This window comes from Leuciscus leuciscus (assembly GCF_965113295.1).
Source record: "Leuciscus leuciscus genome assembly, chromosome: 17".
In the NCBI taxonomy this organism is placed as follows: domain Eukaryota; kingdom Metazoa; phylum Chordata; class Actinopteri; order Cypriniformes; family Leuciscidae; genus Leuciscus; species Leuciscus leuciscus.
Genome location: NC_138741.1, coordinates 20,956,309 through 20,984,208, shown reverse-complemented (window position 1 = coordinate 20,984,208; position 27,900 = coordinate 20,956,309). Strand labels below are relative to the sequence as shown.

At 38.1% G+C, this 27,900-nt stretch overlaps 1 protein-coding gene across 1 annotated transcript; it reads left to right on the top strand.

Annotated features, from left to right (window-relative positions):
* Window positions 1-1,999: 1,999 nt before the first annotated feature.
* Window positions 2,000-27,900, top strand: LOC309479870 (uncharacterized protein). Its single transcript, XM_082144135.1, has 2 exons — window positions 2,000-2,155; window positions 25,872-27,900. Exon 2 carries the CDS (start codon window positions 26,395-26,397, stop codon window positions 27,889-27,891), a length of 1,497 nt encoding a protein of 498 aa, XP_082000261.1. The 5' UTR covers window positions 2,000-2,155; window positions 25,872-26,394; the 3' UTR covers window positions 27,892-27,900.

The following is a 27,900-nucleotide window of genomic DNA, read 5'->3' as shown; positions in this document are numbered from 1 at the left end:
GGAATCGTCTCACCACTAGTGCAGAGCTTGCTCAGTATTGGCAGCAGGTGAATGCATCTGCACACACTTTGAGGTGAAGACTTTTGGACAACGGCCTGGTGTCAAGGGAAGCGTAGAAGCCACTTATCTCCAAGAAAAACATCAAGGAAAGACTTAAATTCTGCAGGAAGTACAAGGATTAGACACACACAAGACTGGTGTAAAGTTTTTTTTCTGTGATGAAGCCCCCTTCTGACTGTTTGGAACATCATGAAAATCAGTTGTCTGGAGAAGGAAAAGGTGAACGTTACCATGAGTCCTGTGCCAACAGTGGCGGATTAAGACTCTTTGGTGCCCCTTGGCACTGACCCCTAGAGTTAAAATTTTCTTTTCAAGCAAAAACCAACATCTGTCCAACATCAGATGTTGAAGTCAGTCTGACGTTGGGTTCTGACGTTGGGTTCTGACGTGTTGACGTCAAGATGTTCTGGATGAACACGGATGTTCTGGATGTTGACGTCAGTCTGACGTTGGATGTTGACGTCAACCCAACTCTCATTTCCAACCAAAATCCAACATCTATTGTTCTGACGTCAACCCAACTTTCGGCACTGACACCTAGAGTGCCCCCCTTCTTCACCCCTTTAAAAGTCTTTAAAACTCATGAATTGCTTATTTTTTCAGTATACCATTGAAAACTTTTGAAAAATAATCTACAAATACAAGCAGCAAACTTTGCGAGACAAAATTGGAAGTCATAGTGAGTCAGTTCATATTGAACAGTTCTCGTTCTCATTTGTAGCTCTGAACTGGAAGTGCTGGCAAAACAAGGTAGGCTACCATCTTTTAATCTTTGGTATGGAATCAGAGCTATCTTCGTTCACTATTTTGTAGCCTGACAATTTGTTTCATTAGTATAGTTAAGCTTTCTTTGAAAGCTAACCAAGATAGACTTAATATAATGTTATTATTTCAGTCACATAACGCTACTGAGAATCTGTTGGCCCCTTTTAAGTTTCACAAATGTTCCCATCTGTGCATGTTTTTACAGCTTAAAGTGATTTAAGCAGCTGATTCACTTGGCTGAGGTGGTATTAGCCACTCAGAAAGATAAAAGTCTACCTGCATATCATCTGTTATTTTTGTAATCATTCACAAATCTCCTTAGCAGACTACTCACCTCTCATCCTAAATGGTTTCTCAAAAGTTCAGGATGTCCACTAACCAGGCGTATCAGGAATTCTGAGCTCTCTGCAAGAGAATGAAAGGAACAACCAGAGGAGAGTCTCTGCTCGATTGGAAATGTATTACTGTAATCGCTTTGATTGTAAAATAATACTTTTGACCACAACATGCAAAAAAGACAGCAGAATAGGTTCAAAAGACATAATGAATTTCATTGTGACCATTCATGTGATGGTCACGGTGGCTGTAAACGAACAGAGATAGAGAACAAAAACAGTCTTTATTAGATCCACAATGAACATTTAGGAGATTGCAGGAGAAATAACACAACCACATTTACTTAGACATTTACATTTACATTTTACATTTAGTCATTTAGCAGACGCTTTTGTCCAAAGCGACTTACAAATTGGGACTAAATTAAGCAAGTCATCGTGAAGAGGCAAAAAACAACGCAAGAAGTGCTCAAAATATGAAGTTCAGGCATTATTCAGAGTAGCATAAGCCCGATAAGCGAGAATTTACAGAAAAAAAAAAATATATATATATATTTATAATAAAAAATAAAAATAAATGTATGACACTGGACACTGAACTGAAATGAAAGAACTCAAGGCTTAAATACAGGGAATGTAATAAAAGAGAATCTGTACAGTGCAATTAGGAACTATGGAGTATTTTATTATTCTCAAAATTGTGTGAAGGCAAGTGAATGGATATGACCTGTTTATATTTAACTTTGATATATATTGTTTTATAAAAAGACTGTATGCTGCTAGGACAGCACAGAATAAAACTTGTTATTGCGCTATCATTAGCAGAGTTATTGCAACATGTATAAAACAATATGCTTCAGAATATTAAAAATATGTAGTTATTCACAACCTAACCATAAGCCCTACTCTTCTGCACAATGGTAACGATCAAAACTTTAACATAATAGAAACTCTTTCAAATGTCAAACATACCTGAACATTAAACATTAACAGATGTTTCCCTTTACTCAAAAACACATGAAATAACACTTAATTTCAAGATTTACTCTCCATTTCCAGCCATGTGCAAAGCATGCTGGGAACAAACAATGGTGTCTCTAAATAAAACCGCATAAATGAGCTAATTCTCTTAAAATAAATAGGTAGCCCCTTTTCCTTAATTTTATGAGGTTTATCAGTTCCTCAATTCAAGCCTTAAAATTGTGTATGTTTCCTTAAAAAAAATAGGAAAATGCATCTCTTGGTGTTATTAGTGAAATGTTCTCAATATTTTCAATAAAACACTGAACCACAATTTTCTTAATAAAATATACATAATATTTTTAATGATCACCTCAATTTTTTTTAATGAAAATTACAAGACTCATGATTAATTTTTTACATATATATATGTAATGTATTATGTGTGTGTGTGTGTGTGTGCGTGTGTGCATTGTGGTATTTTTAATAATAAAATACATTTCGGCCTTCAAAATCTCATTACTAAATTTGCATTGCACAAAAAAGTTGAAGAAACATTTATTGAATATTACAGAGATTGTTCGTTTTTATTTCATATTTATTTTCTTGCTATTTTATTTTATTATTTCATTAGGACAGCTTTTATTGCTCACTAAATCACTCCTAAGGCTCCTCTGTGCCATTTTGTTAGCTGGGGAAAAAATGACTCAAATTCAAGATGACAACATTACAAAAAGGCTCCTGCGTACCTTAATGACAAATGTACCTCTGAACCCTCTGGCTTTATGCATTTATTTCTTTATAACATCTGTTACTTTATGTTGTATCGAGTTTGTGCCTATAATTCTTGCAGAACAGAAGTTCTTCCAGAAGCTACACCCTCGTGTTTAATATGCCATCGAATTGACTTTTCATGCTCCTTTGCTGCTTAATATGGCTCTCTGCACTCTGATTTGCACTGAAGCGAGGGAATTTAACTGTCACTTTGAGCTTGACAGTTAAATGGCATCACAAGTTGAAAAATGTACGATTTCGATTTAGTCATTTTGCAGATATCCTTGCTGAAAGTAACATTTAAAAAGTTGATATTGGTAATGGGATGCCAGATGCATTACGGATGAGCTGCATGTCATCCAAAATTCCAAGGTAACATCCGCCTGGCATATTATCACAAAATAAGCAATGAAAAGTGTTGCATATTACGGACATCTGATGACAAAATATATTCTGCAATCCAAGGAGAAGGACATTGCCCCAACAGAGAGGCATTTAACATATGTCCAGTCAACCTTCCTGCTGAAGCATGTCACCAGGTTTCAACAAAGACTGATTCAAATATCAGCCACATGGCAGAAAAAGTGGATTTGGATTTATTGCAAGAGCCAGGAAGGTCAGTGAATTGATTGGACTTAGATACTTAGACCTTTTTCACAATATCTTCCACAGATGAAAGAAAGCCATGCTGGTTTGGAAGGATGTGAGGGTGAGTAAATGATGACCGAATTTTTATTTTTGGATGAACTATGATGATCACCAAGGCTGGATTTATGTGATCAAAAATACAGTAAAAAGAGTTCTATTGTGAAATATTATTACAATTTAAACTATTTTAATCTATTTTAAAATGTAATTTATTCCTGTGTTGGCAAAGCTGAATTTTCAGCAGCCATTACTTTAGTCTTTAGTGTCACATAATCCTTCAGAAATAATTATAATATGCTGATTTGGTGCTTAAGAAATACTTATTTTATTATCAATGTCGAAATCAGTTGTGCTGCTTAATATTTTTGTGAAAAAAATTATATTCTATTCTGTAAAAAATGGCATGCATCCATCAGTCCCTTCTTAACACCTTTCAATGGTTCTTGAAGTTGTAAAGCATGCGGCTGATGGTTCCTTTGCATGTCAAAGAGAGTTCCCGATATTACCATTTAGATTACAAACCCTGATGCCAACAGCCCCATACAGAAAAAAAAAATTTGAAATATATTTTAAAGTGTCAAAAATATATGTGGCATAAATACATTGAAATAGATTTGCATTGTTGTTCACTTATATTTATCATTTTGAAATATATTCTGAAATATAACAAAAATATATGATGTTAAGTGTGAAATATATTTACATTTATAACATGTAAAATAAATGACAAAATATATGGTCATAAAATGTTTAGCTTGCTAAAGAAGGGTCGAAAATGTATTTTGATCATAGTAATTCCTCTACCTTTTCCCCTATACACAACAGTAGGCTACCATATTTCACAACTGTATTATGACACACAGCTATAATAAATACTGTACTTACATTTAAATGACTGCAATGTAAAATGACAGATAGTTGCTTTCCTAGGACTATTAGGCCAAATTAGGTGGCACGTACCTAACACTAAGTGCAATTATTAGATTTATTGTTGTGTTTTATTGACATCTTTGAAAATGTTAACTTTTTAAATTTCAAAATATATTTCAAATGAAACAATTTGCAAAAGTTAAAACATATATGAACATATATGTTGTTAGTAAATATATTGACATATACATATATTTACATATATTTAACAAAAATATATTTATTGGGCCAATTTCGAATATTTGCATATATTCCAAAAATATATTTCAAAATATATTCTGAAATATATTTCGATGATATGAAATTTCAAATATATTTATTTTGTGTATGGGGCAGACCAGTTAACACACACCTTCTTTTAGAAACATGCAGAGATGTAGAGATGCAGATGCAGAGACCTTATAGATCTGAATTCAGATCGTTCACTCTCGTTAACTGCTAATGGAGTAAAGAAACACAGTTCTCCATAAATTAACCCAAGATAGTCTCTAAATGAGTGTTTTCAGCAGGGGATTTTAGCTTAAAATGTCAAACTTCCAGTTCTCACCCCCAAGCGACTTTAAAAGTGCTGAAATATGCATTGAAAGAAGAGATTTAGTAACCATTCCTCATGGAATTTGGCTATTTGTAGCAGTTGGAGTATCTCCATTTTCAAAATCATTTCAAACGTTTCCAAACTTTCTAATCTAGATCTTTTAAATCCTTCCAGATTTTCTGAAACCCTCTTTAAAAACCCATGTGAATGGAGCTAATCTTCCTGCCTTAAAAATCCGATGATAAGACATCACATGCTGGAGTGTCTGTCAACCATCCACCTGACCAAACCATCTCTCCATATACTCTTGTGTGTATGAGCCTAGTATGGCATTATGTAGTGCATGAGGATTGCGCCAACACCCACATTCCCTTGCCTCTCATATTGTAATTTCCTTCCCCATGTTATCCTCAAACTGTGCAATTTCACTCTTATATTTTTTCCCCTTTCTACATCTCTGCATCCTAAAAAAACAGCTTGTCTTGTACATCAAATCATTACAACTACAGCCTAAAGCAGTGGTCTGTTGAGGGTCACAGGTGTTTTGTTCACAGATCATGGCAATGTGATCTCATTAGTAATCCAAGGCATTTGTCCAAAAAAATTTAACACATACGTTTTTAAAATGTACATTATTAACATATTGACAGCATTTTAAAATGTAACTATTGTAAATACAGTATGAGCAACTTTAGAGATGTACAATGAATCCTTGTAGGTTCCGAATATTGAAAAACCTTTGCAGTTCACAGTGATATGAATCAAATTCATGTTTTCTTTTGTACACTCAATTTTGATACTGCATTGGGTCGCCAGAAGATGTCTGGATTCTGAAGCAAAACTAGCAGAGAACTACTGATTTAAATCATAATTTTTTTTTAAATGAGCAACCATGATGTACATTTGAAACAGAGATGCTGCAGTGGCCATGTGGTTTCGGTTTCTTTGAAAAGGGTCATGTCACTCAAGCTCTAGCATTAAATAATTAAAGCCTATAATCGATAAAGCAAGATGCAATCTTTTATGTCAGCAGCATTTAATCGTCGCAGCTAGGAGACGCCGTGAGTCTATTACAAAACAGACAATGATGACGATCACAATCTTGACAATCATTGCTAATGATGATGGGTATTTTCCTATCTCCTGCTTCTCCTCCATCATTTCCAAGCAGTTACCACATTAATCTCCATACGAGTCACGTTTCCGTAAGTGTTTTAAGTGTTTGTTTTGATGAACTCTAACATCATGCTCTGTCACATGTAGGAGAGAAAGGGATGCTGAAGAGCTTCATAACTTATTTGAAGTGACTCCTGGGATCTCTGAGGTAGAGCTATGAGAGATACTAAATGACAGAAGCAAGTGCTTGTGTGTGTGTTCCAATGGCTAAGCTCTATAGTTAGCGCTATGCCAAGCAGATAGAGGCCTGTGAGAGGGAGATAAGCAGTCTGAGAGTGAATGCTCCGGTCAGGATGGGTCAACTGCGCTCCAACTCTTGTTGATTTTCACACTGCTCCAGTGACCTCAGAGGAGAGCATTTTAACTGCGGCCCAGTCTCAATCTCTCTCAAACAGACTCACCGGTGCCCTTCAGCAACCCTGACGTGTGTATTTCCATCTCCCATTTTTTTTCTTCTCCCCTTATCTAATCTTTTTTGTTACTTTTTCTCTCACAGTTTTTCCAAGTTTCAAATTTATTGACTTCATATTTCTGTTCAAAAGGCGGTTTTCGCAGCAATGCCACAGAAGAACAATTTTTGTGTTCCCAAAAGATCCTTTCAGTGAACAGTTCTTAAAGGAACCAGTTTAACTATCTAAATAACCTTTTCCCACTATAAAGAACATTCTGATTAATGGAAAGATCCCATGGATGTTAAAAGTTTTTCATGGAACCATCGATGCCAATAAAGAACCTTTATTTTTAAGTGTATATAGGTGGAAAACATGTAAAAAGAGTAACATGTCCGAATTCGCAGTATTCATAAAAAAATTGGCAAAAAGTGGGTGACGTAATACTTTAGGCGAGATTCTGATGTCTGCATTCAATGAGCACTTTACTATCCATGAGGATATGGAAGAGGATTTGTGAATGGCAGTGAAGCGATGGAACTGACATTGGTAAGTAACATGACAATGACAGCATGATGAATGTACATCCAGATTACATTCATACTAGTCTCGGCCAAGGACTGCCCAAAGAGGTCGTCTTATTGACATGTAAAGCAACCAATCACAGTTTTTGTTTTGTTAAGAGTCATGTTTAGAGGTGTGAAAATGTGCCGTGAACTTCATATACTTTTGAAAATGCTGATAAGCACCCATTGTCACAATTGTTAAAATGACAGCTTTCTTTTTCCATGAGGGGGTTTGGCATCACGACGGCTTAGTTTCCAGGCAGACTGTTAAAGAACGCAACACATGCGTCTTGTGCGGTATGCTTAAAACATAACAAACACAGAAAAAAAATGTTTATGCTAATAGCGCCCATTGTGGCAACATCACGAATGCATGTTTACTTGTGTTCAGAAGCATTTCGGAATGCAACAACACATTATATTGCATAAAGTAGCCTATTTTAAGCCTAAAATTGTCTACTGAATGAATTAACAAATGTATAATTTAAATGCACTCATTCAAATAACTGATTAAAATTGCACAAGCTTATAAAACTGCTAATTATATTAACACTGTCATCGCATTTCAGCAATTATATACAGTAAATGTAGGCTCTGTATGTGAATATTCTTTTATGTTTTGTTTTGGTCACATTTTCTCTCTGTTTGCTCTCTTCCCGTTTGTCTGAGTTCCTAACGTTCAAAAGTTTGGGGTCAGTTGGATTTTTAAATGTTTTTGAAATAAGTCTCTTATGCTCACCCAGCCTACATTTATTTGATTAAAATATAGTATAAACAACGTATTGTTATATATTATTACAATTTTAAATAACAGTTTCTATTTGGACATAAAAATATACTTTTTTTTTCCTGTGATGCAAAGATACATTTTCAGCATCATAACTCCAATCTTCAGTGTCACATGATCCTTAGAAATCATTCTGATATGCTGACTTGCTGCTCAAGAATCATTATTATTATTATTACACTGTAAAAAAAAAATTACATCCCCAAGTCAAAAATTTCTAGTGACTGATAACATCTAAATTGTTCAATTAGTCTGACGTATTATTTCTCATTGAGCCAATGTTAACAGACTATTGCAACAAGAATTGCACTTGGGCCAATTTAAAAATTTTGATGTGACCAGTCACTAGAAAATTTTGACTTGGAGAGGTTAGAAATTTTTTACAGTGTATTATCAATGTTGAAATCAGTTGTGCTGCTTAATATTTTTGGGGAAACTGTGATCATTTTTTTAAGGATTCTTTGAACAGAAAGTTCATATTCATATAGATTTTTTAAATAGATTTTTTTTGTTTTGTTACAATGTTAAAGTCTTTATTGTCAATTTTGATCAATTGAATTCTTCCTTGCTGAATGACAGTATTAATTTGTTTTGAAAAACTACTGACCCCATACTTTTGAATGGTATAGTTTGTTTCATTACTACATTTACACTACATTTATTCATTTAACATACACTTTATTGACTTAGAAATTAAGAAAATGACAGGCAATTTATGTTATATGAATTAATGTTTCAATATGTGGTATCGTCAGGTTTTTATACCTCAAATTAAAACCCAGTGATGTCCGCAGATGATCTAATGGTAACAAAATAAAAACGAAACTAAGATTATGCCCTGTATCATGAAGAAAAAATATGTTTATTTTGTGTTACATGATATTGGTGTTGCCTACCGTACCTCTGAACAGTGCTAATTCAGGTTAAGAATACACTGTGACAGAGGCAAAAATAAATAAAAATAAAATAATAATATCAATAATGATTATGATGACGCATGCAAAACAGAGAGAAAAGACTAAATTCTATTAGAATAATTACACAATACCACTGTTACCAGTCAAATTAAATCATTAAATGAAAATCCATCTTTGCAGTGTGACACAGAAGTGGCATCAGATCTGGCATTACTATATATTTCACTGCATTTACAATTGCATAAATAAAGCTATGAGATCGTTAAAATTAGAAATCAGAAAAAAAAAAAAAACTTTTAATATATGTTCAAATAGAAACTGTTATTTAAAATTGTAATAATATATCACAATACTGTTGTTTATAGCCTACTATATTTTAATCAAATAAATGCAGGCTGGGTGAGACTTATTCTCAAAAACATTTAAAAATCCAACTGACACACACACACACACACACACACACACACAAGTTTCAAGTTTTGATAACTACCACAACAAACAGTAATATTGTAAAATATTATAACAATTGAATTTATAATTATATAGGATTATGTAACGGTTCATAAAATCCACGGTCCGTTTCAATCGCTGTCTGTTGCATTGAGACTCTGGTATGGAGTTATTTTGAAATTCTCGTCAGCACAATAGAGGGAAAACAAACAATATTGACAATATTGTTTAATAAAATGCAACTCACAATGTTAATTTATTGTTAATTTAACTGTTCCGTTCCGTTTGCCTTACATACTTCATAACATTACGTCCACCAATAGCAGCGCTTGGTAAGCGTGACATACGCCAATAGCAGCTGCAAAGCAGGAGCATTTGGGGGAAATACCGACAGTTTGAACGAATAAACGTAGAATTTGTGGTGTTCTTATCGTGTTTAACACATCTATACTTGATAGCGCGAGTATATTCAACCTGAAAAATCGCAGCTTGAAATTTTCAGTTACCGTCGCAGAGAAAGACAGGTCAAGGTCGCCATTTAAATAGCAGCCGCGCACATTTAACTATTGTCGTTGAGAGCGGTCGGGCTGGCTCCACCCCATTCATTGCTAGAAGGATCGGCTGAATCAGGTGGCTATACAGCCATCGTAGCTCGACGATTTTTTTCTAGTTTTGATTTATTTGTTATTTAAAGGGATACTTCACCGTTTTTTCATATTAAACTATGTTATTCCCTTAACTAAGACGAGTTGATACATACCTCTATCGTCTCAGTGCGTGCACTAAATCCCTCTGTCTTGCGGCGAAACTTTGTAAGCCCAGTTCATTTAATATGGGCCAAGCAGAGAAGATACCAAACACCTCCACGTTTTCCCTATTTAAATACAGTTACTCGCGAAGTGTAACTCGACCTAGGACGGTGACAAAAAACAAAACGTTGCGCTTTTCTAAGCGTGTAAAATGGATAACTATTTTGTATGGCGGAATACCATAGCAAGTGCTTGTAAGCACTTCGACTTGGCGCAGTAATATCTTCACTAGAGGGAGCGGGGGCCGGTGAGAGGATTTTTCACGAGTGAAGATATTACTACGCCAAGTCGAAGTGCTTACAAGCACTTGCTATGGTATTCCGCCATACAAAATAGTTATCCATTTTACACGCTTAGAAAAGCGCAACGTTTTGTTTTGTGTCACCGTCCTAGGTCGAGTTACACTTCGCGAGTAACTGTATTTAAATAGGGAAAACGTGGAGGTGTTTGGTAGCTTCTCTGCTTGGCCCATATTAAATGAACTGGGCTAACAAAGTTTCGCCGCAAGACAGAGGGATTTAGTGCACGCACTGAGACGATAGAGGTATGTATCAACTCGTCTTAGTTAAGGGAATAACATAGTTTAATATGAAAAAACGGTGAAGTATCCCTTTAAATAGTCCAACAAATGTATACTGTACAGTGGTCTCCAACGTGGTGGGTGCATGGTACCAGGGTGCACCTGGTAGCCCGCATGGACTCTCTGAGTCGCCCGCCGGAGCACGTTCTATTAACAGCCTGAATTGTAATCTTTCATTTTATTTCATTTTTTCATGATATAATGACATAACATGAGAACATAACTATTGGTGACATTTCATATAACATTAAAACCATTCAATAATTTTAAATATTTAGAATCTGCACGTCGAGACCACCTTCAGTTCACGAGCTTATTCTCTGCTATATTTGCCTTCTAATCGATTAAATCCAGGCAACTTGATGAAACACTGCCCTCAAACGTTAACCTGGAGTCTTGCAAACTTAAAATAAAAATAAAATTAAATAAAATAAACCTTTGTTTATAACTAGGCTGGGCTACTACAATAATAGCCTACATTTCATTTTTTATAAGGAGCGGTTTTTGTTTTATATGCTACTATAAGAAGACACCCCTGAAGATGGGTCAAGTATAGCTCCATCATTGTTCAAAGTAAAAAAAGATCATACTTGATGATGTTAGTTTGAATTTTAAAAAAATCTTTAAAAAAAAAAAAAAAAAAAAAATCAAGGGAATTTCTCTGGCATTTCTTTTTCTTTTTTTGTATCGAAAACGTACCGAACCGTGTCTGTCACCACTGTATCGTATTGAACCAAACCGTGAATTTTGTGAAACGTTACATGCTATATAATTATAAATTTAATTGTTATAATATTTTACAATATTACTGTTTGTTGTTGTATCTTTCAAAACTTGAAACTTGTGTGTGTGTGTGTTTGTGTGTGTGTGTGAGAGAGAGAGAGAGAGAGAGAGAGAGAGAGAGTGTGTGTGTGTGAGTATGAGTAGCCTATAATCAAACAAGTAGCGGGAGCCCTCACTCACAAAAAGGTTGGAGACCCCTGCTGTACACTAACGTTCAAAAGTTTGGGGTCAGTTGGATTTTTAAATGTTTTTTAAATAAGTCTCTTATGCTCACCCAGCCTGCATTTATTTGATTGAAATATAGTATAAACAACAGTATTGTTATATATTATTACAATTTTAAATAACAGTTTCTATTTGGATATAAAAGTATAATTTTTTTTCCTGTGATGCAAAGATACATTTTCAGCATCATTACTCCAATCTTCAGTGTCACATGATCCTTAGAAATCATTCTGATATGCTGACTTGCTGCTCAAGAAACAATTATTATTATTATTATTATTATTATCAATGTTGAAATCAGTTGTGCTGCTTAATATTTTGGGGGAAACTGTGATAATTTTTTTAAGGATTCTTTGAACAGAAAGTTCATATTCATATAGATTTTTAAAATAGATTTTAACAGTTTATATTTGGACATAAAAGTATAATTTTTTTTCCTGTGATGCAAAGATACATTTTCAGCATCATTACTCCAATCTTCAGTGCACTGAAAAAATATTTTCATTCATCCAATTAAAAAAAAATGTAGGGTAATGGTTCACATCTATATTTTATAACTTGAACCAATGAAAAATAAATAACTTACCCTAACCAATATTTTCTATGTCTATGAAAACTATTTTATAAAACTTGGTACAAAGTAAATTTTTCATGTTGAAGAAAGTCAATTAATTTAAATTCTATTTTTGAGCTAAAAAAAAAAAATAGATTTAATAAAAACAAAACTTCTCATTTAAGAAATATATATTAGAAATTATTTGTTTTCTCCAATCAAATATATATAGATTTAATTAAACAATTATGTATCATTTTTTAAAATAAAAGTTAATAGAAATTATTAATTTTAAACAAACAAAAAGATATGGATTTAATAAAACATGTTTCCCATCAAGGAACATTGCTTAATATTTGATCTGATCCAAAATCTAATAAATAAAAAAAGACAAATAATTTACATTGCATAAAGATTTATTAACTTATTTCTACACATCCACAATTTCAGTGCTAAATAAATAATTGAGTATCTGATGTCATGTGACAAGTCAGATAAGCTTTTCCACTCTTGCAAAACAGAGGTAGGTTATGAGGTGTGGAGAGAGATCATGTTCATGTATCACTGGAACATAAACAGACAGGGACCATAAATACAATGCAATTAATCAACTTTTGACAGTGTGTGGGACATCCGACTACTTTCCAAGAAGGGGTGCAACTGATTTACAAATATCGAGATAAATATGTACAGGAATTGAGGCAGTAGCCAATGACAGCACTAGGAGTAAAAGCTGCAAGATTGTGTACGAGTATACAAATATGTAAGAGTATCATACACATTTGACAACTTGTGAAATCTTGTGAATTATTAAGACTTTGAGACTATGTTCGTACTGATTGGGCTATGGGTTTTGTAAGAAAAGGTTTAAGAAACAGCAAGACCTTTTGGTCTTTTCAGCTGAAAAAATAGAAAAGAAAATATCATTATGTATAATATATAGGATTATTTAAAGAAAAAAAAAATATGGCAAGTGTTGTGGTTAATATGCATTTACAACAAATATCACTTTAAAACTACCAATACTGGGGTAAAAAAAGCATGGTAAGTTTTTTGATTACTGTCCTTTACTACACCAATCACAGTAAAACTAAGGTTACTGAGGTTTAAAGCATGGTAAGTTTTGTGGTTACTGTCCTTTTACCACATCTATCACAGTAAAACTAGGGTTACTGTGTAAAAGCATGGTAAGGGTTGTGGTTACTGTGCATTTACAATAAGTACCACATTCAAACTACCAATAGTGTGGTAAAAGCATGGTAAGTTTTGTGATTACTGTCTTTTTACTACACTTATCACAGTAAAACTAATGTTACTGTGGTAAAAGCATGGTAAGTGTTGTTTTTACTGTGCTTCTACTACAAACACAACTTTGGAACTAACTGTACTACTTTAAATCTGATATGACTATGATTAAAAGGCCTATAGCACGTCACGTGACAGACAGTGTTTCATCACCCTGTTTTGAATTAGAAAGCAATGAAACGCAAAGCCTCCGTGGAGATGACAGATATAATGTAGTGACTGAACATGAGCTAATCTGATTAATATCGACAAACAGAAAAGACATTATATCACACATTATTAGGACAGCGTATTTACTACTTATCAACACCTGACACACGTGAACTGATGCCAAATATCGCGATGAGTTCGGAACGAGACTTCTTCAGCGCGATTTCCTACTGATAAAATATAATTTAAAAAATATCAATAAAAAGCAAAGCAATCTTCCCTGACAATAAGACCGAAATAATAACATAAAAAAATACATAAACCATGATAAGATGATCTTGTGAATAAATGTTGATTAAACAGCTTCTCTGCTGCAGCCCGACAGGCCGAAAGAATCGTGCTGTGCCTGTGATCCCATTGAAATACATTAGTAGCAAATAGCAAAACGTGCTGATATCACGAAAATAACGAAATAAACGTGTCAGTGTCACGAATCATTAGATTAAATTACGTGACCATTTCACGAACTTCCGTGAGACTGGGTTGTTGTGGCACCTTAAAAGCGTGGAAATAATTCCTAATTTATATTAAAATGAGTAAAACATAATTTGAACATAATTTACTGATATTTTCGCTTTTATAACCTTTAAATAAACACGCATCTGGAACGGAGAACAATTGATACCACTTAGCGCCTCTAGTGGACGTTTCACCCGACAAGTGCAGGGAAACGTACCTGGAGGTACGTATTTTAGGTTTTGCAAAAACGTAGGCTGAGTAACGTATTTCCAATGAGCCTGGGTTGGCTATTATTGTAGTAGCCTAGCCTAGTTATAAACAAAGGTTTATTTTATTTTATTTTATTTTTATTTTAAGTCCAAGACTCCAGGTTAACATTTGAGGGCAGCAATTTTATTCATGTCGAAACAATTCAAAGCAAAACGATAAAAAAAATGAATATTTGAGAGTGGAATTGAATGTCTTTTTTATTTTTAAATAAGTGTTTTTCCCCCCTACATCTAGAAACTTTTAGTTTTATAAATGGGGGTATAGTCTTTGAAGGATGAACAAAATAATGTTTTGGTCATCACATTAAAAATAACATTTAAATATATGATCATATTTGAGTTTTGAAGTGCTAGAAAATATATGTGATGTACTTGAAAGCATTTTATTCCTGCCAAACTTCCATGGTGACAGTTAGTGTTTAGCCTACTACATTAAATCCATCGTGAATGTTTCTGATTTGTGGACGTAATCATGGCACAATGATTCTCCTGGTTTCCACGGCAGCGCTGTTTGATCTTATAGAGATCTACGGGTAATAACGGATACATTTGAATGCTTCTCACTAGATCTCGCAGCGATGTTATTATTTCTGTGGCGAAGTCACATGCGTTCTTTACTGTACAGCCTATCTTTGTGTAGTAACAGAGGGTCGCTTGATCAAGATCGGCTCGCGCTGCACTGACATTGGTCCAAACTGATAAACTGTCAGTGAAGCAGAAGCACAAATGATTATCGCATGCATGCATGATTTAGTTTGCCATCTGATGTTGGGCAGCGTTGTTGTGTTCGCGCCAGCACGACTGCTGTCTAAATTTTGGTCGGCAGGACCGAACCGAAAAAGCCAATAACGGTTCAATACGAATATATAATTGTAATTGATTTCTGTGATCAAAGCTGAATTTTCAGCATCATTACTCCAGTCTTCTTCAGTGTCACATGATCCTTCAGAAATCCTTCTAATATGATATATGAATAATGGTCAAAAAGCATTCATTGTTATTCTCAATGTTGAAAACAGTTATTTATATTTTTTAGGATTCTTTGATGAATAGAAAGATCTTTTTATTTTTTGTAGAAAGCCTTTAAAATTTTAAAGTGAATTTCGTTTTGTATAAATTGTATCTTAATTTTAATCAATGTTTCATCAACCAGTTGACTGGATTTAATAAATTAGAAGGTAAATCTAGCAGATAATATAATCATGGAGGCACCGGCGCGATTGCATTGCTATATATATATATGTACAGTATATGTGTGTGTGTGTGTGTATATGTGTATTTTAAGATTGTTGGGTGTGATATGTACCCAGTTATTTCCACTAACTCTGCCTCACTTTCTACATTTATACATTTAAATTCATTCAACAAACACTTTTATCCAAAGTGACTTACAAATGAGAAACATCACAAGCAATTTGTCCTAGAGCCAAAAAATATTCCTAGTGCACAATGCCAAGTTTCCCATAAACAAGATCAGTAAACACACTACAACAGACATGAAATGCACAAAAGAGCAGAAGGAGAACCATTTTTATATTGTATAAATAAATAGGAGTCATAGTAAGTGCTTTTGTTTATGGTTGTAGATTTAAGTGCTTTAATAGATTTAATCATGAAAGACATGATTATTTAGCTTTTTATTATATGCACAAAGTTTATTTTTACTTTGAATACAGTAACTTTTCCCTTTCCATTCCTGCTCTATGTGACTGTTCATGTCCTTGACATTTTGTCCTCATAACTGCCAGTCTGTGATGTGTTGCTGCTTCCTTTCTGTCCTATATGTTTGTATTCCGTCCATTTGTATATTATCTGTGTATTCTCTCTGGTCAGCTAGGCAGACTGACTAAGAAATTATTTTGCGATGATGGATCCTTAGAGGAATAACGAAAACTCAGGAGAGAGATACAAAAGAGACAGAGAAAAAGGAAAAAATTTGAAGCGAGATGCGAGTCTCCTTCGGGATTTACTTATAATAAACAAGCATGCAAATACTCAAACATGCATAAACACACAGGAATTAATTTAATGTGTAGTGTCTATTGATAAACTACCACTACAGCCGACTTCATAATTAAGACATCATTTTACCAACATGAAGAATTTATAATGAGTTCTGATTGTCCAAACACATCATATCCCTCGGCATGCTATTGCTTTGATAAACCAAAAAGCAAAAACAATTCAGTGGTAGGTCATGGAGCAAACATCATTTGAAATAGCGAGTGGCTTATGAAGTGTTGTGAACCAGCTTAAGTGTCAGGAGCCGTAATGACGTGCTTGAGTTTGACACTGATATAATGAACCCAAAACTGAAGACTCTTCATTCTGCTGAAGAACTGCACCAGCTGCTTCAGGAAAAAAGCAGATCTGAATGTCCTTTTAATTCTCATAAGCTCTTGTGGCACAGAAAACAAAACACATGCTCGAGATGCATTAAGATGCAATCAGGGTTATTATAGTTAGCTGAAACTAAAACTAAAACCATAAAAAAAAACTAAAAAAAACATGCTTGCAATAAAACAAACATTAAAAAACTTGTTTTATTTCAGCTATAGTTGCCTGTCATGGTTATGTTCAGTTAGTTCAGTGAGGTCTGTATTGGTTCTCGTTTGTTTCTATGGCAACTAATTTGCTAATCACATTCAGGTGTTCATGAGTTAGTTCCTCATTTACTCTATAAATATCCCCTATTATGTTTATTCTGTTTTTGGTTCTCATTACGTTTACATGTTAAGGTGTTGTTGTTATCATCACTGAGTTTATTAGTAAAGTCATTTAATGTTTATTCATCGTTGTCATGTGAGTTTCTACTAGGGATGGACAAATGAAGCCTCATGAACAGGGGGGTAATCGAGCTCTCGATTTCCGTACCACCCCCGGCGGCCGCCATTGGCTAACAAGCCTTCACCTGCTGTTAGCATCCCATTGACTCCCATTCATTTTGGCATCACTTTGACAGCGAATAACTTTACATCTGAGGCGTTTAAAGACTCCATTTGTCCATTATTTATTTCTAAAGAAACACGACAATGTATAAAATGCTCCATTACCTTGTATCTTACGTTATGGCCACGTAGAAGCAGTTTTTGTAAAAACAGGCTAACGATTGCGTCATAACCACGCGACTCTCTGGAAATTACCGTATAGACAGGAGGAGAAGCTCGCAGTCAATCGGGGGGACGTGGAGGCATAAAGTCCGATAAAGTCAAGGGAGAAGCCCATAGAGAGTCATAAAGTTGCTCCTGCTCCTAGCTCACGGACAGCTCCTACTCACGCTCTCCGTCTCTGATTCAGATTTCTCTTGGCACAGCTCCTAGAAGACTTACAACTGTCAGACAGGCTGCTCACGTCGTCAAGCTCAGTTAGAGTCTGCGCAGTTCGCTCGGCAATCAGGAAATGAGTGCTTCTAATTTGCTTCACTTTTCTCCGTTGAAACCTATGGACAACGCTGTGTCCAGTTTATATACTGTCTATGCTCATGAAGCAATGAGGCTTTCCCCTGATTGTTTCCGGGAAAAGATTCGAGGCATCAAGAGTGTCGAAAACAGCGCCATCTTGTGGCAGGTCAAATTTATAGCAGCCATAAACCCGAGTGCGTATTTCACCTCCGTTGTTTTATCCATTAAACACGAATAAAAGCCTGACTGCGCTAAATGTTCAGTTTTCTGATAATATAATTCCCATATTAAAGTGTGTCAATAAATTAATTGTAACAATTATATTAATAGGCTACTAATTATAAAAACACCAACAGATTTGCTTGATGCAAGTAAATTATGGTTATTATTAACGGTTTCTATGCTGTTTATGTCAGAATATGATCATGTAACATATAGGCTATAGGCTTATTTATAAATTTTAAAAAAAGTTAGTAAATGGACTTAAACTTCCAAACACCTGTAGAGTAGTGGTCTGGGTTCAATCATTCCGACACGCAAAGTGAAGGATTCACGTGACTGGAAAGAAAGTGAGGCTTCGTTTTTCGTTGATCACGTGTTTCTCTGAAAACAATATGCGCTCCGGCACGGAGCTTCATGAGAAATTGCGCTGCATACTCGATACGCGCTTTGAAGCTTCAGTGTCAAATGTAACATCACTAGTTTCTACTACAAAGCCTTTGCGGTTGTGACAGAAGAACCGACCCTCAAGAACAAGTACAAAGAGAAAATGATGGACTTACTGGCGCTGCAGATTCTCCTCTGACCCGAGAACCAAGTCTTCTGGGGTACTTGGGTACAAAACATGGCGGCCTCTCCCTCACCGCTTGGGAGCCCGAGGCCACCACCAAGGTTGTCCGAGTCCCAGAGCCAGAGATGAGGCAGGCTGATCAGTCCACCCCAGAGCCAGAAGCGGACTGGGACCGGATCGATCTGTGGACCACAGATCCTACTCCCACCCAAAGACACACCCCTGCGTCCTTGCCTTCTTCCCTGGTCCCGTCTAGCCATTTTGATTCTCCGGTCCCGTCCGGAGGCCTCCATCCTCTGATGCTCCCTTCCGATGTCCTGATCCCTTCTCCTCTGGTCAAGCCCAGTCCCCTGGATCCATCGGCCCTGCTGCTGCTGTCCAGCTCCTAGGGTCTGCTTTCGCCGCTGTCTACGTGCGGCTTGTCTGCTTCACCTCTACCAGCACGGCGTGAGTTGAGGTTGAGGCATCCTGTCGGGCCTCCAGTCCCAAGTCCCCATCTCGTCCCATCAGCCCATCAACCTCGCTTCAGCTCTGCGCTCCTTTGTTGTCTCCGTCTGCCCTGAGACTCCGCTGGGCTCACTCGTCTCCAGGTCGGCCTACGGCGGTCGTCGCTCAGACTCCGCCACGAACTTCCAGGATTCCGGTGGTGCCTACACCCTCCGACGTCATCGGGCTCCTCCCTTCCGCCGACCTCATTTTCATCCTCACTCACTCCATCGTCGCCCCAGTCAGCCGAGTCCACTTTGCCACCTTAGTCCCACGAGCCAGCAGCTCAGGTTTGCCTCCGCCAATCGGTCTCTGGGTTCCATCCGCCCCTTCGGTCAGGACTCTGCCCTGGATCCTCCCTCCATCAGCACCACCTGAGGTTAGAAACTCCTCCAGGCTGCTGTCCTTCACCAGCTCCACGGCCTCCACCCTCTTTTCTCCTGTTGGACCATTTAAAAACATGTTTAGTTTAGTTCAGTTTCTGCTAATACATGTCTGTATTAGTTCTCATTTGTTTCTATGGCAACTCATTTGTTAATCACATTCAGGTGTTCATGATTTAGTTCCTCACTTTATGTATAAATATCGGTTATGTTTATTGTGTTGTCGGTTCTCATTACGTTTACACGTTAAGGTGTTGTTATCATTGAGTTTATTAGTAAAGTGTAAAGTCCTTTCATGTTTATTTAGAATAGATAGACAGAATAGAATAAACATCCATTAAGACGTGTGTGAGATCCGCATCCCGAGACAAGATGGCACCGTGCGTTGGATGTGGCCTGCCGTCTTTCGCTTGCTGTGTTGTCTAGTTTGTTTGATTCTTTTTGTTTTACGCTTTATTTGACACAGTGTGCTTCACCAGTATTAACCTACGATCGAAAATCTCTTTTAAACTTGGAAGCTGTTTCAAACAAACTGCTTAATCAAGCAAGACCTGGTTCGTATTATGCTCCCGCTCCCTTACTGTTGTCCATACCTGACTATCTATGCCATTGGCTGTGCTCTCTACCGGTGAGAAAGCGCAGGAGACGCCGCGGAAGACGGGATGGCTTACTGTTAAGCTAAAGCTCTTCCTGGCACTCCATCATGAGTCTCAGCCTTCACTGGGGCATCCGATGGCGCTCTCTGGAGCCAGTACGCAATTGGATTATACCCTTGTTTCTGACTGTGGCGGTGCCGCTCCCTGTTTCTGCTCTCCTCGCTTTTACCATGGAGGAGTCTGCACGGACCATCTTTGCACGCTTCCTAGGGCGAAGCAGCCTAAGGTAACCACCGAGCACCTGCCACGGCTAAAAATGGCCTTGATCAACACCAGATCTGTGGTAAACAAGACTTTCATGATTAATGATTTCTTCTCTTCTCTAGACTTGGATTTTTTTATTTACTGAAACTGAAACGTGGCTTTCTGCTGGGAGTTTAATTTCTTTCTCTGAACTGCTACCGTCAAACTGCTTATTTTTCAATAGTCCTCGTTTGACTGGTCGAGGTGGAGGATTGGCCTCCATTTACAAGGACGTGTTTTCTTGCCGCTCTATTGCGTCTAATGAGTATAACAGCTTTGAATTGCAGCCGTTTACGCTGGAACTTCATGAGCCTCTTTTGATTGCAGTGATTTATCGTCCTCCTAAACACAACAAGGAGTTTTTAACTGAGTTTGCAGACTTCCTGAAAGAATTCATACCGAAATATGACAAACGTTTGATATTAGGAGATTTTAATGTTCATATTTGTTGTGCTGCCGACCTGTTAGCTAAGGAATTTTCTAACTTATTAAATGCCTTTGATTTGGCTCTTCAAGTCAATGTTCCCACTCATCATCATGGACATACACTTGACTTAGTGTTATCTCATGGTTTTTCCCTCTGCAATCTTGAGGTGTGTGAAAATGTTTTTTTCTGATCATAAGTCCATTTTGTTTTCTGTTCCTTTTGCATTTAATACTCCAAAATCTATTACTTATGCTCACCGTTCTCGGACCAAGAACTGAGCCTTGGCGAGATGATACAATACGCTCTCAACAAGGCAGATTTGTAGAAGAGCGGAGCGTAAATGGAAAAGGGACAAACTTCAGGTCTCTTTTGAAATGTTAAGAGATTCGCTATCTCAATATCTCCAATTGGTAAAAGCAGCCAAATCAAGGTATTTTACTGAAATTATTAACAAGAACTGTCATAGACCGAAAACTCTTTTTAATATTATCAATGCCACTTTCAACCCTCCTGTCTGCTTGCTCACTGATGTGTCTTCATCTATGTGTGAGGACTTTCTAAAACAAGTCCTTGATGTTGTTAGTTCTCTTCTCCTGGTCATGTTAAATCGCTGTTTAGAAACTGGCATTATACCTGATCTGCTAAAACACGCATCAGTCCACCCCTTGCTTAAAAAAACAGAACCTAGACCCCACAGTGTTAGCCAATTTTAGACCCATCTCCAATTTGTCTTTTAAGATTTTGGAGAAATATTCCTACAACAACTGCGACGCTTCCCAGCTGATAATGTGATTTTTTTTTTTTTTTTTGGGTTTGGAAAACATCACTCCACAGAGACTACTTCATTGAAGGTTTTTAATTATGTACTAATAACATGTGATTCTGGCAACTATGCTGTTCTTGTGCTTTAACTGCTGCATTTGATACAGTAGATCATGCTGTTCTTATTGCCCGGTTGGAACATTATGCAGGCATTACAGGCAGTGCACTAGACTGGTTTAAATCTTATCTTACCAACAGAAGCATCGCAGTGAAGATTGGAGAACATGCCTCTAGTAATGCGGTGTTATCTTGTGGGGTTCCTCAAGGGTCCATTTTGGACCCCATTCTTTTTTTATTTATACATGTTTCCACTTGGTTCTATTATTAGAAAACATGGGCTGTCATTCCATTGTTACGCAGATGACACTCAAATTTATCTGCCCTTAAAACGCTTTTCAGATGGTCTGGACACTCTTATGGCCTGTTTGACTGATGTAAAGAAATGGTTGTCTTTAAACTTTCTGAATTTTAATGAGAGTAAAACGGAAATTATTATATTTGGACCCTCCGATTCCTCTACTCCTAAACAACATTTTGGTGGTTTGTTCTCTTGTGTGAAGCCCTGGATGAGAAATGTGGGCGTGGTGTTTGAATCTCTGAAATTTGATAGGCAGATACATTTAGTAGTGAAATCCTGCTTTTTCCAGCTGCTATCAAAAGTAAAGACATTTCTTTCTTTTAAAAATTCCCAAAAAGTAATCCATGCATTTATTTCTTCAAGGCTGGATTACTGCAATTCTCTTTACGTTGGGATTAGTCATTCAGATGTGTCATGATTACAATTAGTCCAAAATGTGGCAGCTAGACTTCTGACGGGTGCACAAAAACGGGATCATATCACTCCTATCTTACGTTCCTTACACTGGTTGCCAGTGCGCTACAGAGTGGATTTTAAACTTTTACTTCTTGTGTACAAATCTTTAAATGGTATGGCTCCACCCTACTTGTCTGTCCTATTGATTGAGCACCATCCAATTAGATCACTCCGGTCATCCAATCAGAGACTCCTGTCTATCCTTAAGTCAAGACTGAAGTGTAGGGGGGACCGTGCTTTTTCTGTTGTTGCCCCCAGACTCTGGAATAACTTGCCCACTTCGATTAGACTGGCCTATCTGTTTTTAAATCTAAGTTAAAAACATTTTTGATTGATAAAGCATTTAATACATGTTGAAGCACCCTTCCATTGTACTTCATTGTTATTTAAAATGTTGAAGCACTTATTTTATGGTATTTTACTTACATTTTTATTTGTTCGGTGTTGTATTGTTAGTTTTTGTGTTTTTAGTTATTGTAAAGCACATTGGACAATGTGGGTTGTATTTAATTGTGCAATATAAATAAATTGCCATTGCCGTTGTAAGGCCCGCTATATTGGTCCAACGCCGGTTCGCCAATACACGGGGAAGGTTATCACGTGTTCTGTCCTCACTCATGCAAAGTATTGGTTGGTTAAATTTGTAATACATTAATCATATGTATTTACTCGTTACTTCATCTGACTCCACAAATGAAAGGTTTTAATAACATCTGTGCCTCACTAAAGGTGAGCGAATGTATGACTATTCCTTTTAACCATTAAATGAACAATGTCAAAATCAGTTAGAATAATCATGTAACAATTTAATATTTCAGATATCAGAGATCAATTCCACAATCAATTCAAATATCTAGAACATGGTTATACATTGGTTACACCAAATAATCTTACCCAGCTTGCACCTGAGAGAGAGAGAGAGAGAGAGAGAGAGAGAGAGAGAGAGAGAGAGAGAGAGAGAGAGAGAGAGAGAAACCACCTATTCCATTCACGTCCAGCAAAGAAGAACCCCAGAGAGCCCGAGAACACCTTCTTTTACCTCTTTTGACCAGGTGACATGGGGAATGGGGGAGACCACCCTCAAATGGCTCCTATTCAACAAAAGGGGGTTGCCTTATCTCTAAACCAGTTTTCTCTAAATATTCACATTAAATCATGTTCTTGTGTGAGTTCCTAGTTGTTTTCCGAGAGGAAGTGGGGGAGGTCCACAGACCGGGCCTCGACCAGTATTTTCAGTCTTACACCGTTTATCTTCGTCGTGAGTTTCTACAAAGCCTTTGTGGTTGTGACATTGCCAAAGCAACATTTCTCATTTTCTTTCTAATTCAGATGTTTTATTTAAATAATTGTTTGCACTTTTTTTTTTTCATTGATGTACAATAACAAACAGATACACTTATAATTAAAAATTACAAAAACACACAACAAAATTACTATAACTTTAACTCAAATTAAAATGGAAAATACAAACACCAGTTCAAATTATGAATTAAAAACTACAATAGTATCTCAATTATACTGAAATAAAACCGTGGTCATTTGGCTGATGCAGGTTTGAGACTCCCTAAAAAGTCAATATAACAATATATTTATTATTTTGTATAATGCCATATGTCATATTATATACTTGGCTTGTTTGGTTGTCCAAATACTTCTTGGGGCCACTGTAAATCTAATAAAAATGTATGTATGGCAAATAAAATAATTAAAATATAATTATATACAGGCCTACATTTAAATGATAAAATAAAAAATAAAAAGATAAAAGATAAAAAATTCTCATCTATTATGTGCCTGATAAGTTAAAAGCTTAACATCATAAATTACAGTTCTCTGCAGCATTGCAATCCCAGACAAAATCTATTGACCTTTCAGCCTGACATTCAGTACCTAAAGGATTCAACAATTCTCAGATGATCTGGGAAGGGTTGTGTTATCCCAAAGGTCATGATGCTAGAGTCTGAGAAGGAAATTAACCAAATAGGCAATCTTTCTGGCCTAGAACCACCTTTTCTTCGTTGGAAATATGCAAAATGTGGTTACTTTGGACACTGGCTCTGGCATTAGTACCCTGTTGCTGAGTAAAATGTAAGAATGGATCCATAGTCCAGCTCCTCTGTCTGTTCTCCTCAACATGCCCACATTCTTCTCTCCACTATTACATTATATTAAAGTCATTCATTAAAACTGACGTTCTATCTGTGCAGTGTGCACATCATAATCTTTTTAATTCATGTGCCCTCATACTCTTTAATGAAAATAACTTCCCCTCTCTCTTGCAGCAACATCTCCTCTCTGATGACGTGTTTACTGACTTAAGGGGCAGGACAACCTGTCACTCACATGAGATCACAGCAATAGCAAACCACAACCATCCAATCAATTCCTGATGATCAAAATCAAGTCATGCCCTAAATTTTTTCTTGTTCGAGAAGCCATTTTACTCGGATAAACAATAGGAAATAAAAGACTATCGCAACTTCTGTTTCATTCATCTATAAAAAAAATATTTAAGAACAAGTACTCTGTTACGTCTTCCCGGACGAGCCCCCACTTCTCCCACCCATAACACAATTTACAACAATTTGTTAATTTATCCATATCATAAACAAAGTCCTATAAATTAAATAGTACATAATTTAAATCTATAAGATATATATTTTTTGGTTTAAATTATATAAATTATAATATATATGTGAATAGAAACTTGGGCATTGCGTTACTGCTGATGCTTTTTCTATCAATGGTTTTCATCCTATTACAGATAATGGTAATCAGTTCTGTCATTCGTCTTCATTTTAATAAGGCTGATAGCAATGGTACTGCGCACCATTCATATAGAGCGGGGTTAAAGCTTTAACAGCACCTCTGGAATGGCTGGAGATCAATGCGTTATGCCCTGCAGCAGTGACAACTCGACCAGCAGCATGTGATGTGGGCTGCCGTTTAATTTCATTTCACGCTCAGGATCTGAGTGCTACCTCTCACACGAGAGAGAGAGAGAGAGAGAGAGAGAGAGAGAGAGAGAGAGAGAGAGATGATGGAATGGCTGTTGAAAATAAGGAGACGAACGCGAGAAGGCTGAGAGTGGATGAAGAGAGAAGTAAGATAAGAGAAAGGGATGGAAAAGGACTCGTTTACATTGGGCAAACAATAAGAGTAAATGAATGTTATGAAATTCAAACTACAGACATCCCACTGTGCAGTAACAATAATACTTAATACTGTCAAAATTTGTCTTTGGCAATTAATTTTTTCATGTTTTATAATGAGGTACAAAAATAAACTTGCAGTAACAAACATATCACTTTAAGAATGTTTAGATACTTTTACTAAAAAAACAAGAAAAAATACTGAGGAAGAGGTTCCCTTTCGTTCGGGAACTCCTACGTCTCGTCGGAGGAGTTTCCAACGAATTGGGATCACGCTAGGGAGACCAATTGCCTTCGAGTGAGATAAAACGAGCCAATAAACATTGGCATGCAAGATTTGCATCCCGCAGCCCGCCTACCAGCGCGGGTATAAAGCGGAAGCAAGCGCATACACAAACGCTTTCTGCTTCGGAGCCGACCAGTTGTGTCCTCTGAGTGTATGAGCGTTTTTGGATTGTGTTTCCGTGAAGCTCAACGAGTCTGCTGTTTCGGGACCTCTTTTGTGTTGGTGTCACGGCGCGGCAGTGATCTTCGCGATCTCCCGGATTCCATCTGTCACTTCAAGCGATCTGCTTTTTCAAAAGAGCTGTTGTCACAGCTGGTATTCGGTTGAGTGCACACAGTGGGCTTGCAGTTTCCCCGCTGTGTTGCCGCGTTTATCCCTGCGTGCTTCAGCACACTAAAAAGAGCTTTCTCTGAAAGAGCAACACGAGTGAAGATCGCGTCCTTTTAAGGATGACGTTTCACCCGTGTGTTTCTGGGTGCGGTCAATATCTGCCTCCGGTTGATGGTCACGATCGCTGCCTCACGTGTTTGGGCCTCGCGCACGCTGAGGCAGCGTTCGTGAATGAGTCATGTTCTCATTGCGGGAACATGACCATCGCGACACTGAGATCGAGACTGAGATCCCTCAAACGAGGGGGAGTCCCTTTGGCGATTCCCCGATCTAGTGCTTCTTCTGGTTCAGTTCAGAAAAAGCCTACTTCGGCTAATCCCATTGGTGGTCTGAGGATTACTGTGAGGAATAACCCGCCGGGTGAAAGACCCCCACGGGCCCCTCAATCCTCCGTGTCGCAGCCATCGGAGTCTTCGGTGGAGACGGCCGGGCCATCTCGTGTGGCTCCGGTTGTTTCCTTCGGAGCTCCACCGGACGATCAGATGTCGATCGCTGCATCGGAGGGAGAGCGGTCATCTTCTGGGGAGGACGACCCGGCTGCGTTGCCCCCTTCGGGTGTGGTAGCGTTGCCAGAGTCGGACCCGGAAATGGCCGCTATGCTTGCCCGGGCGGCCGCGAGTGTCGGGCTCGTGTGGAATCCTCCACCGTGTCCCGAACCCTCACGGCTCGACGATTGGTATCTCGGGGCGGGCCGTGCTGGTTCTCAGCGCGCCGCTCCAGTTCCTTTCTTTCCGGAAGTGCATGATGAGGTGACGAGGTCGTGGAAGGCCCCTCTGGCGGCCCGACACAGATCGACTCCCTCCTCCTCCCTCACCACTCTCGATGGCGGGGCAGTGAAGGGATACGAGGGCATCCCCCCAGTGGAACGATCTGTGGCGATGCATCTGTGTCCCAAGACCGCGTCCACCTGGCGGGGTAACCCCTCGCTCCCCTCCCGCGCCTGTAGGTTCTCTTCCGGTCTGACCGGAAAGGCCTATAGTGCGTGTGGGGAAGCTGCTTCTGCCCTGCATGCCATGGCGCTTCTCCAGGTTCACCAGGCGAAGGCGCTATGCGACATGCAGGAGGGTGGTACTGATCCAGGGGTGCTCCAAGAGTTGCGTACGGCGACGGACCTTGCCCTACGGGCGACGAAAGTCACCGCACGTTCCCTGGGTCGGGCGATGTCCACTCTTGTGGTCCAGGAGCGACACCTGTGGCTCACCCTGGCTGATATGAAGGAGTCGGACAAGAGTAAGCTCCTGAACTCCCCCATATCCCAGGGTGGGCTCTTCGGCGACGCGGTGGAGGATTACGCCCAACAGTTCTCCGCCGCCCAGAAGCAGTCGGAGGTGATCAAACACATCATGCCACGGAGACAGGGTGCTGCTGCCCAGTCCTCACCGGCTGCGCCTCCGGCTGCTCGTCGCCGAGGGCGCCCTCCTGCCGCCGCCTCCGCCCCTGCTCAGCCTAGGCAGCAGCCTCCACCTAGGCAGCAGGGTGCCGGCCGCAAGAGACCCGCCCAGCCTGCTCCCAGCGCCTCTAAACCTCCAGGCAAGAGGAGAGGGAAGAGACCCTGAGACAGGCGA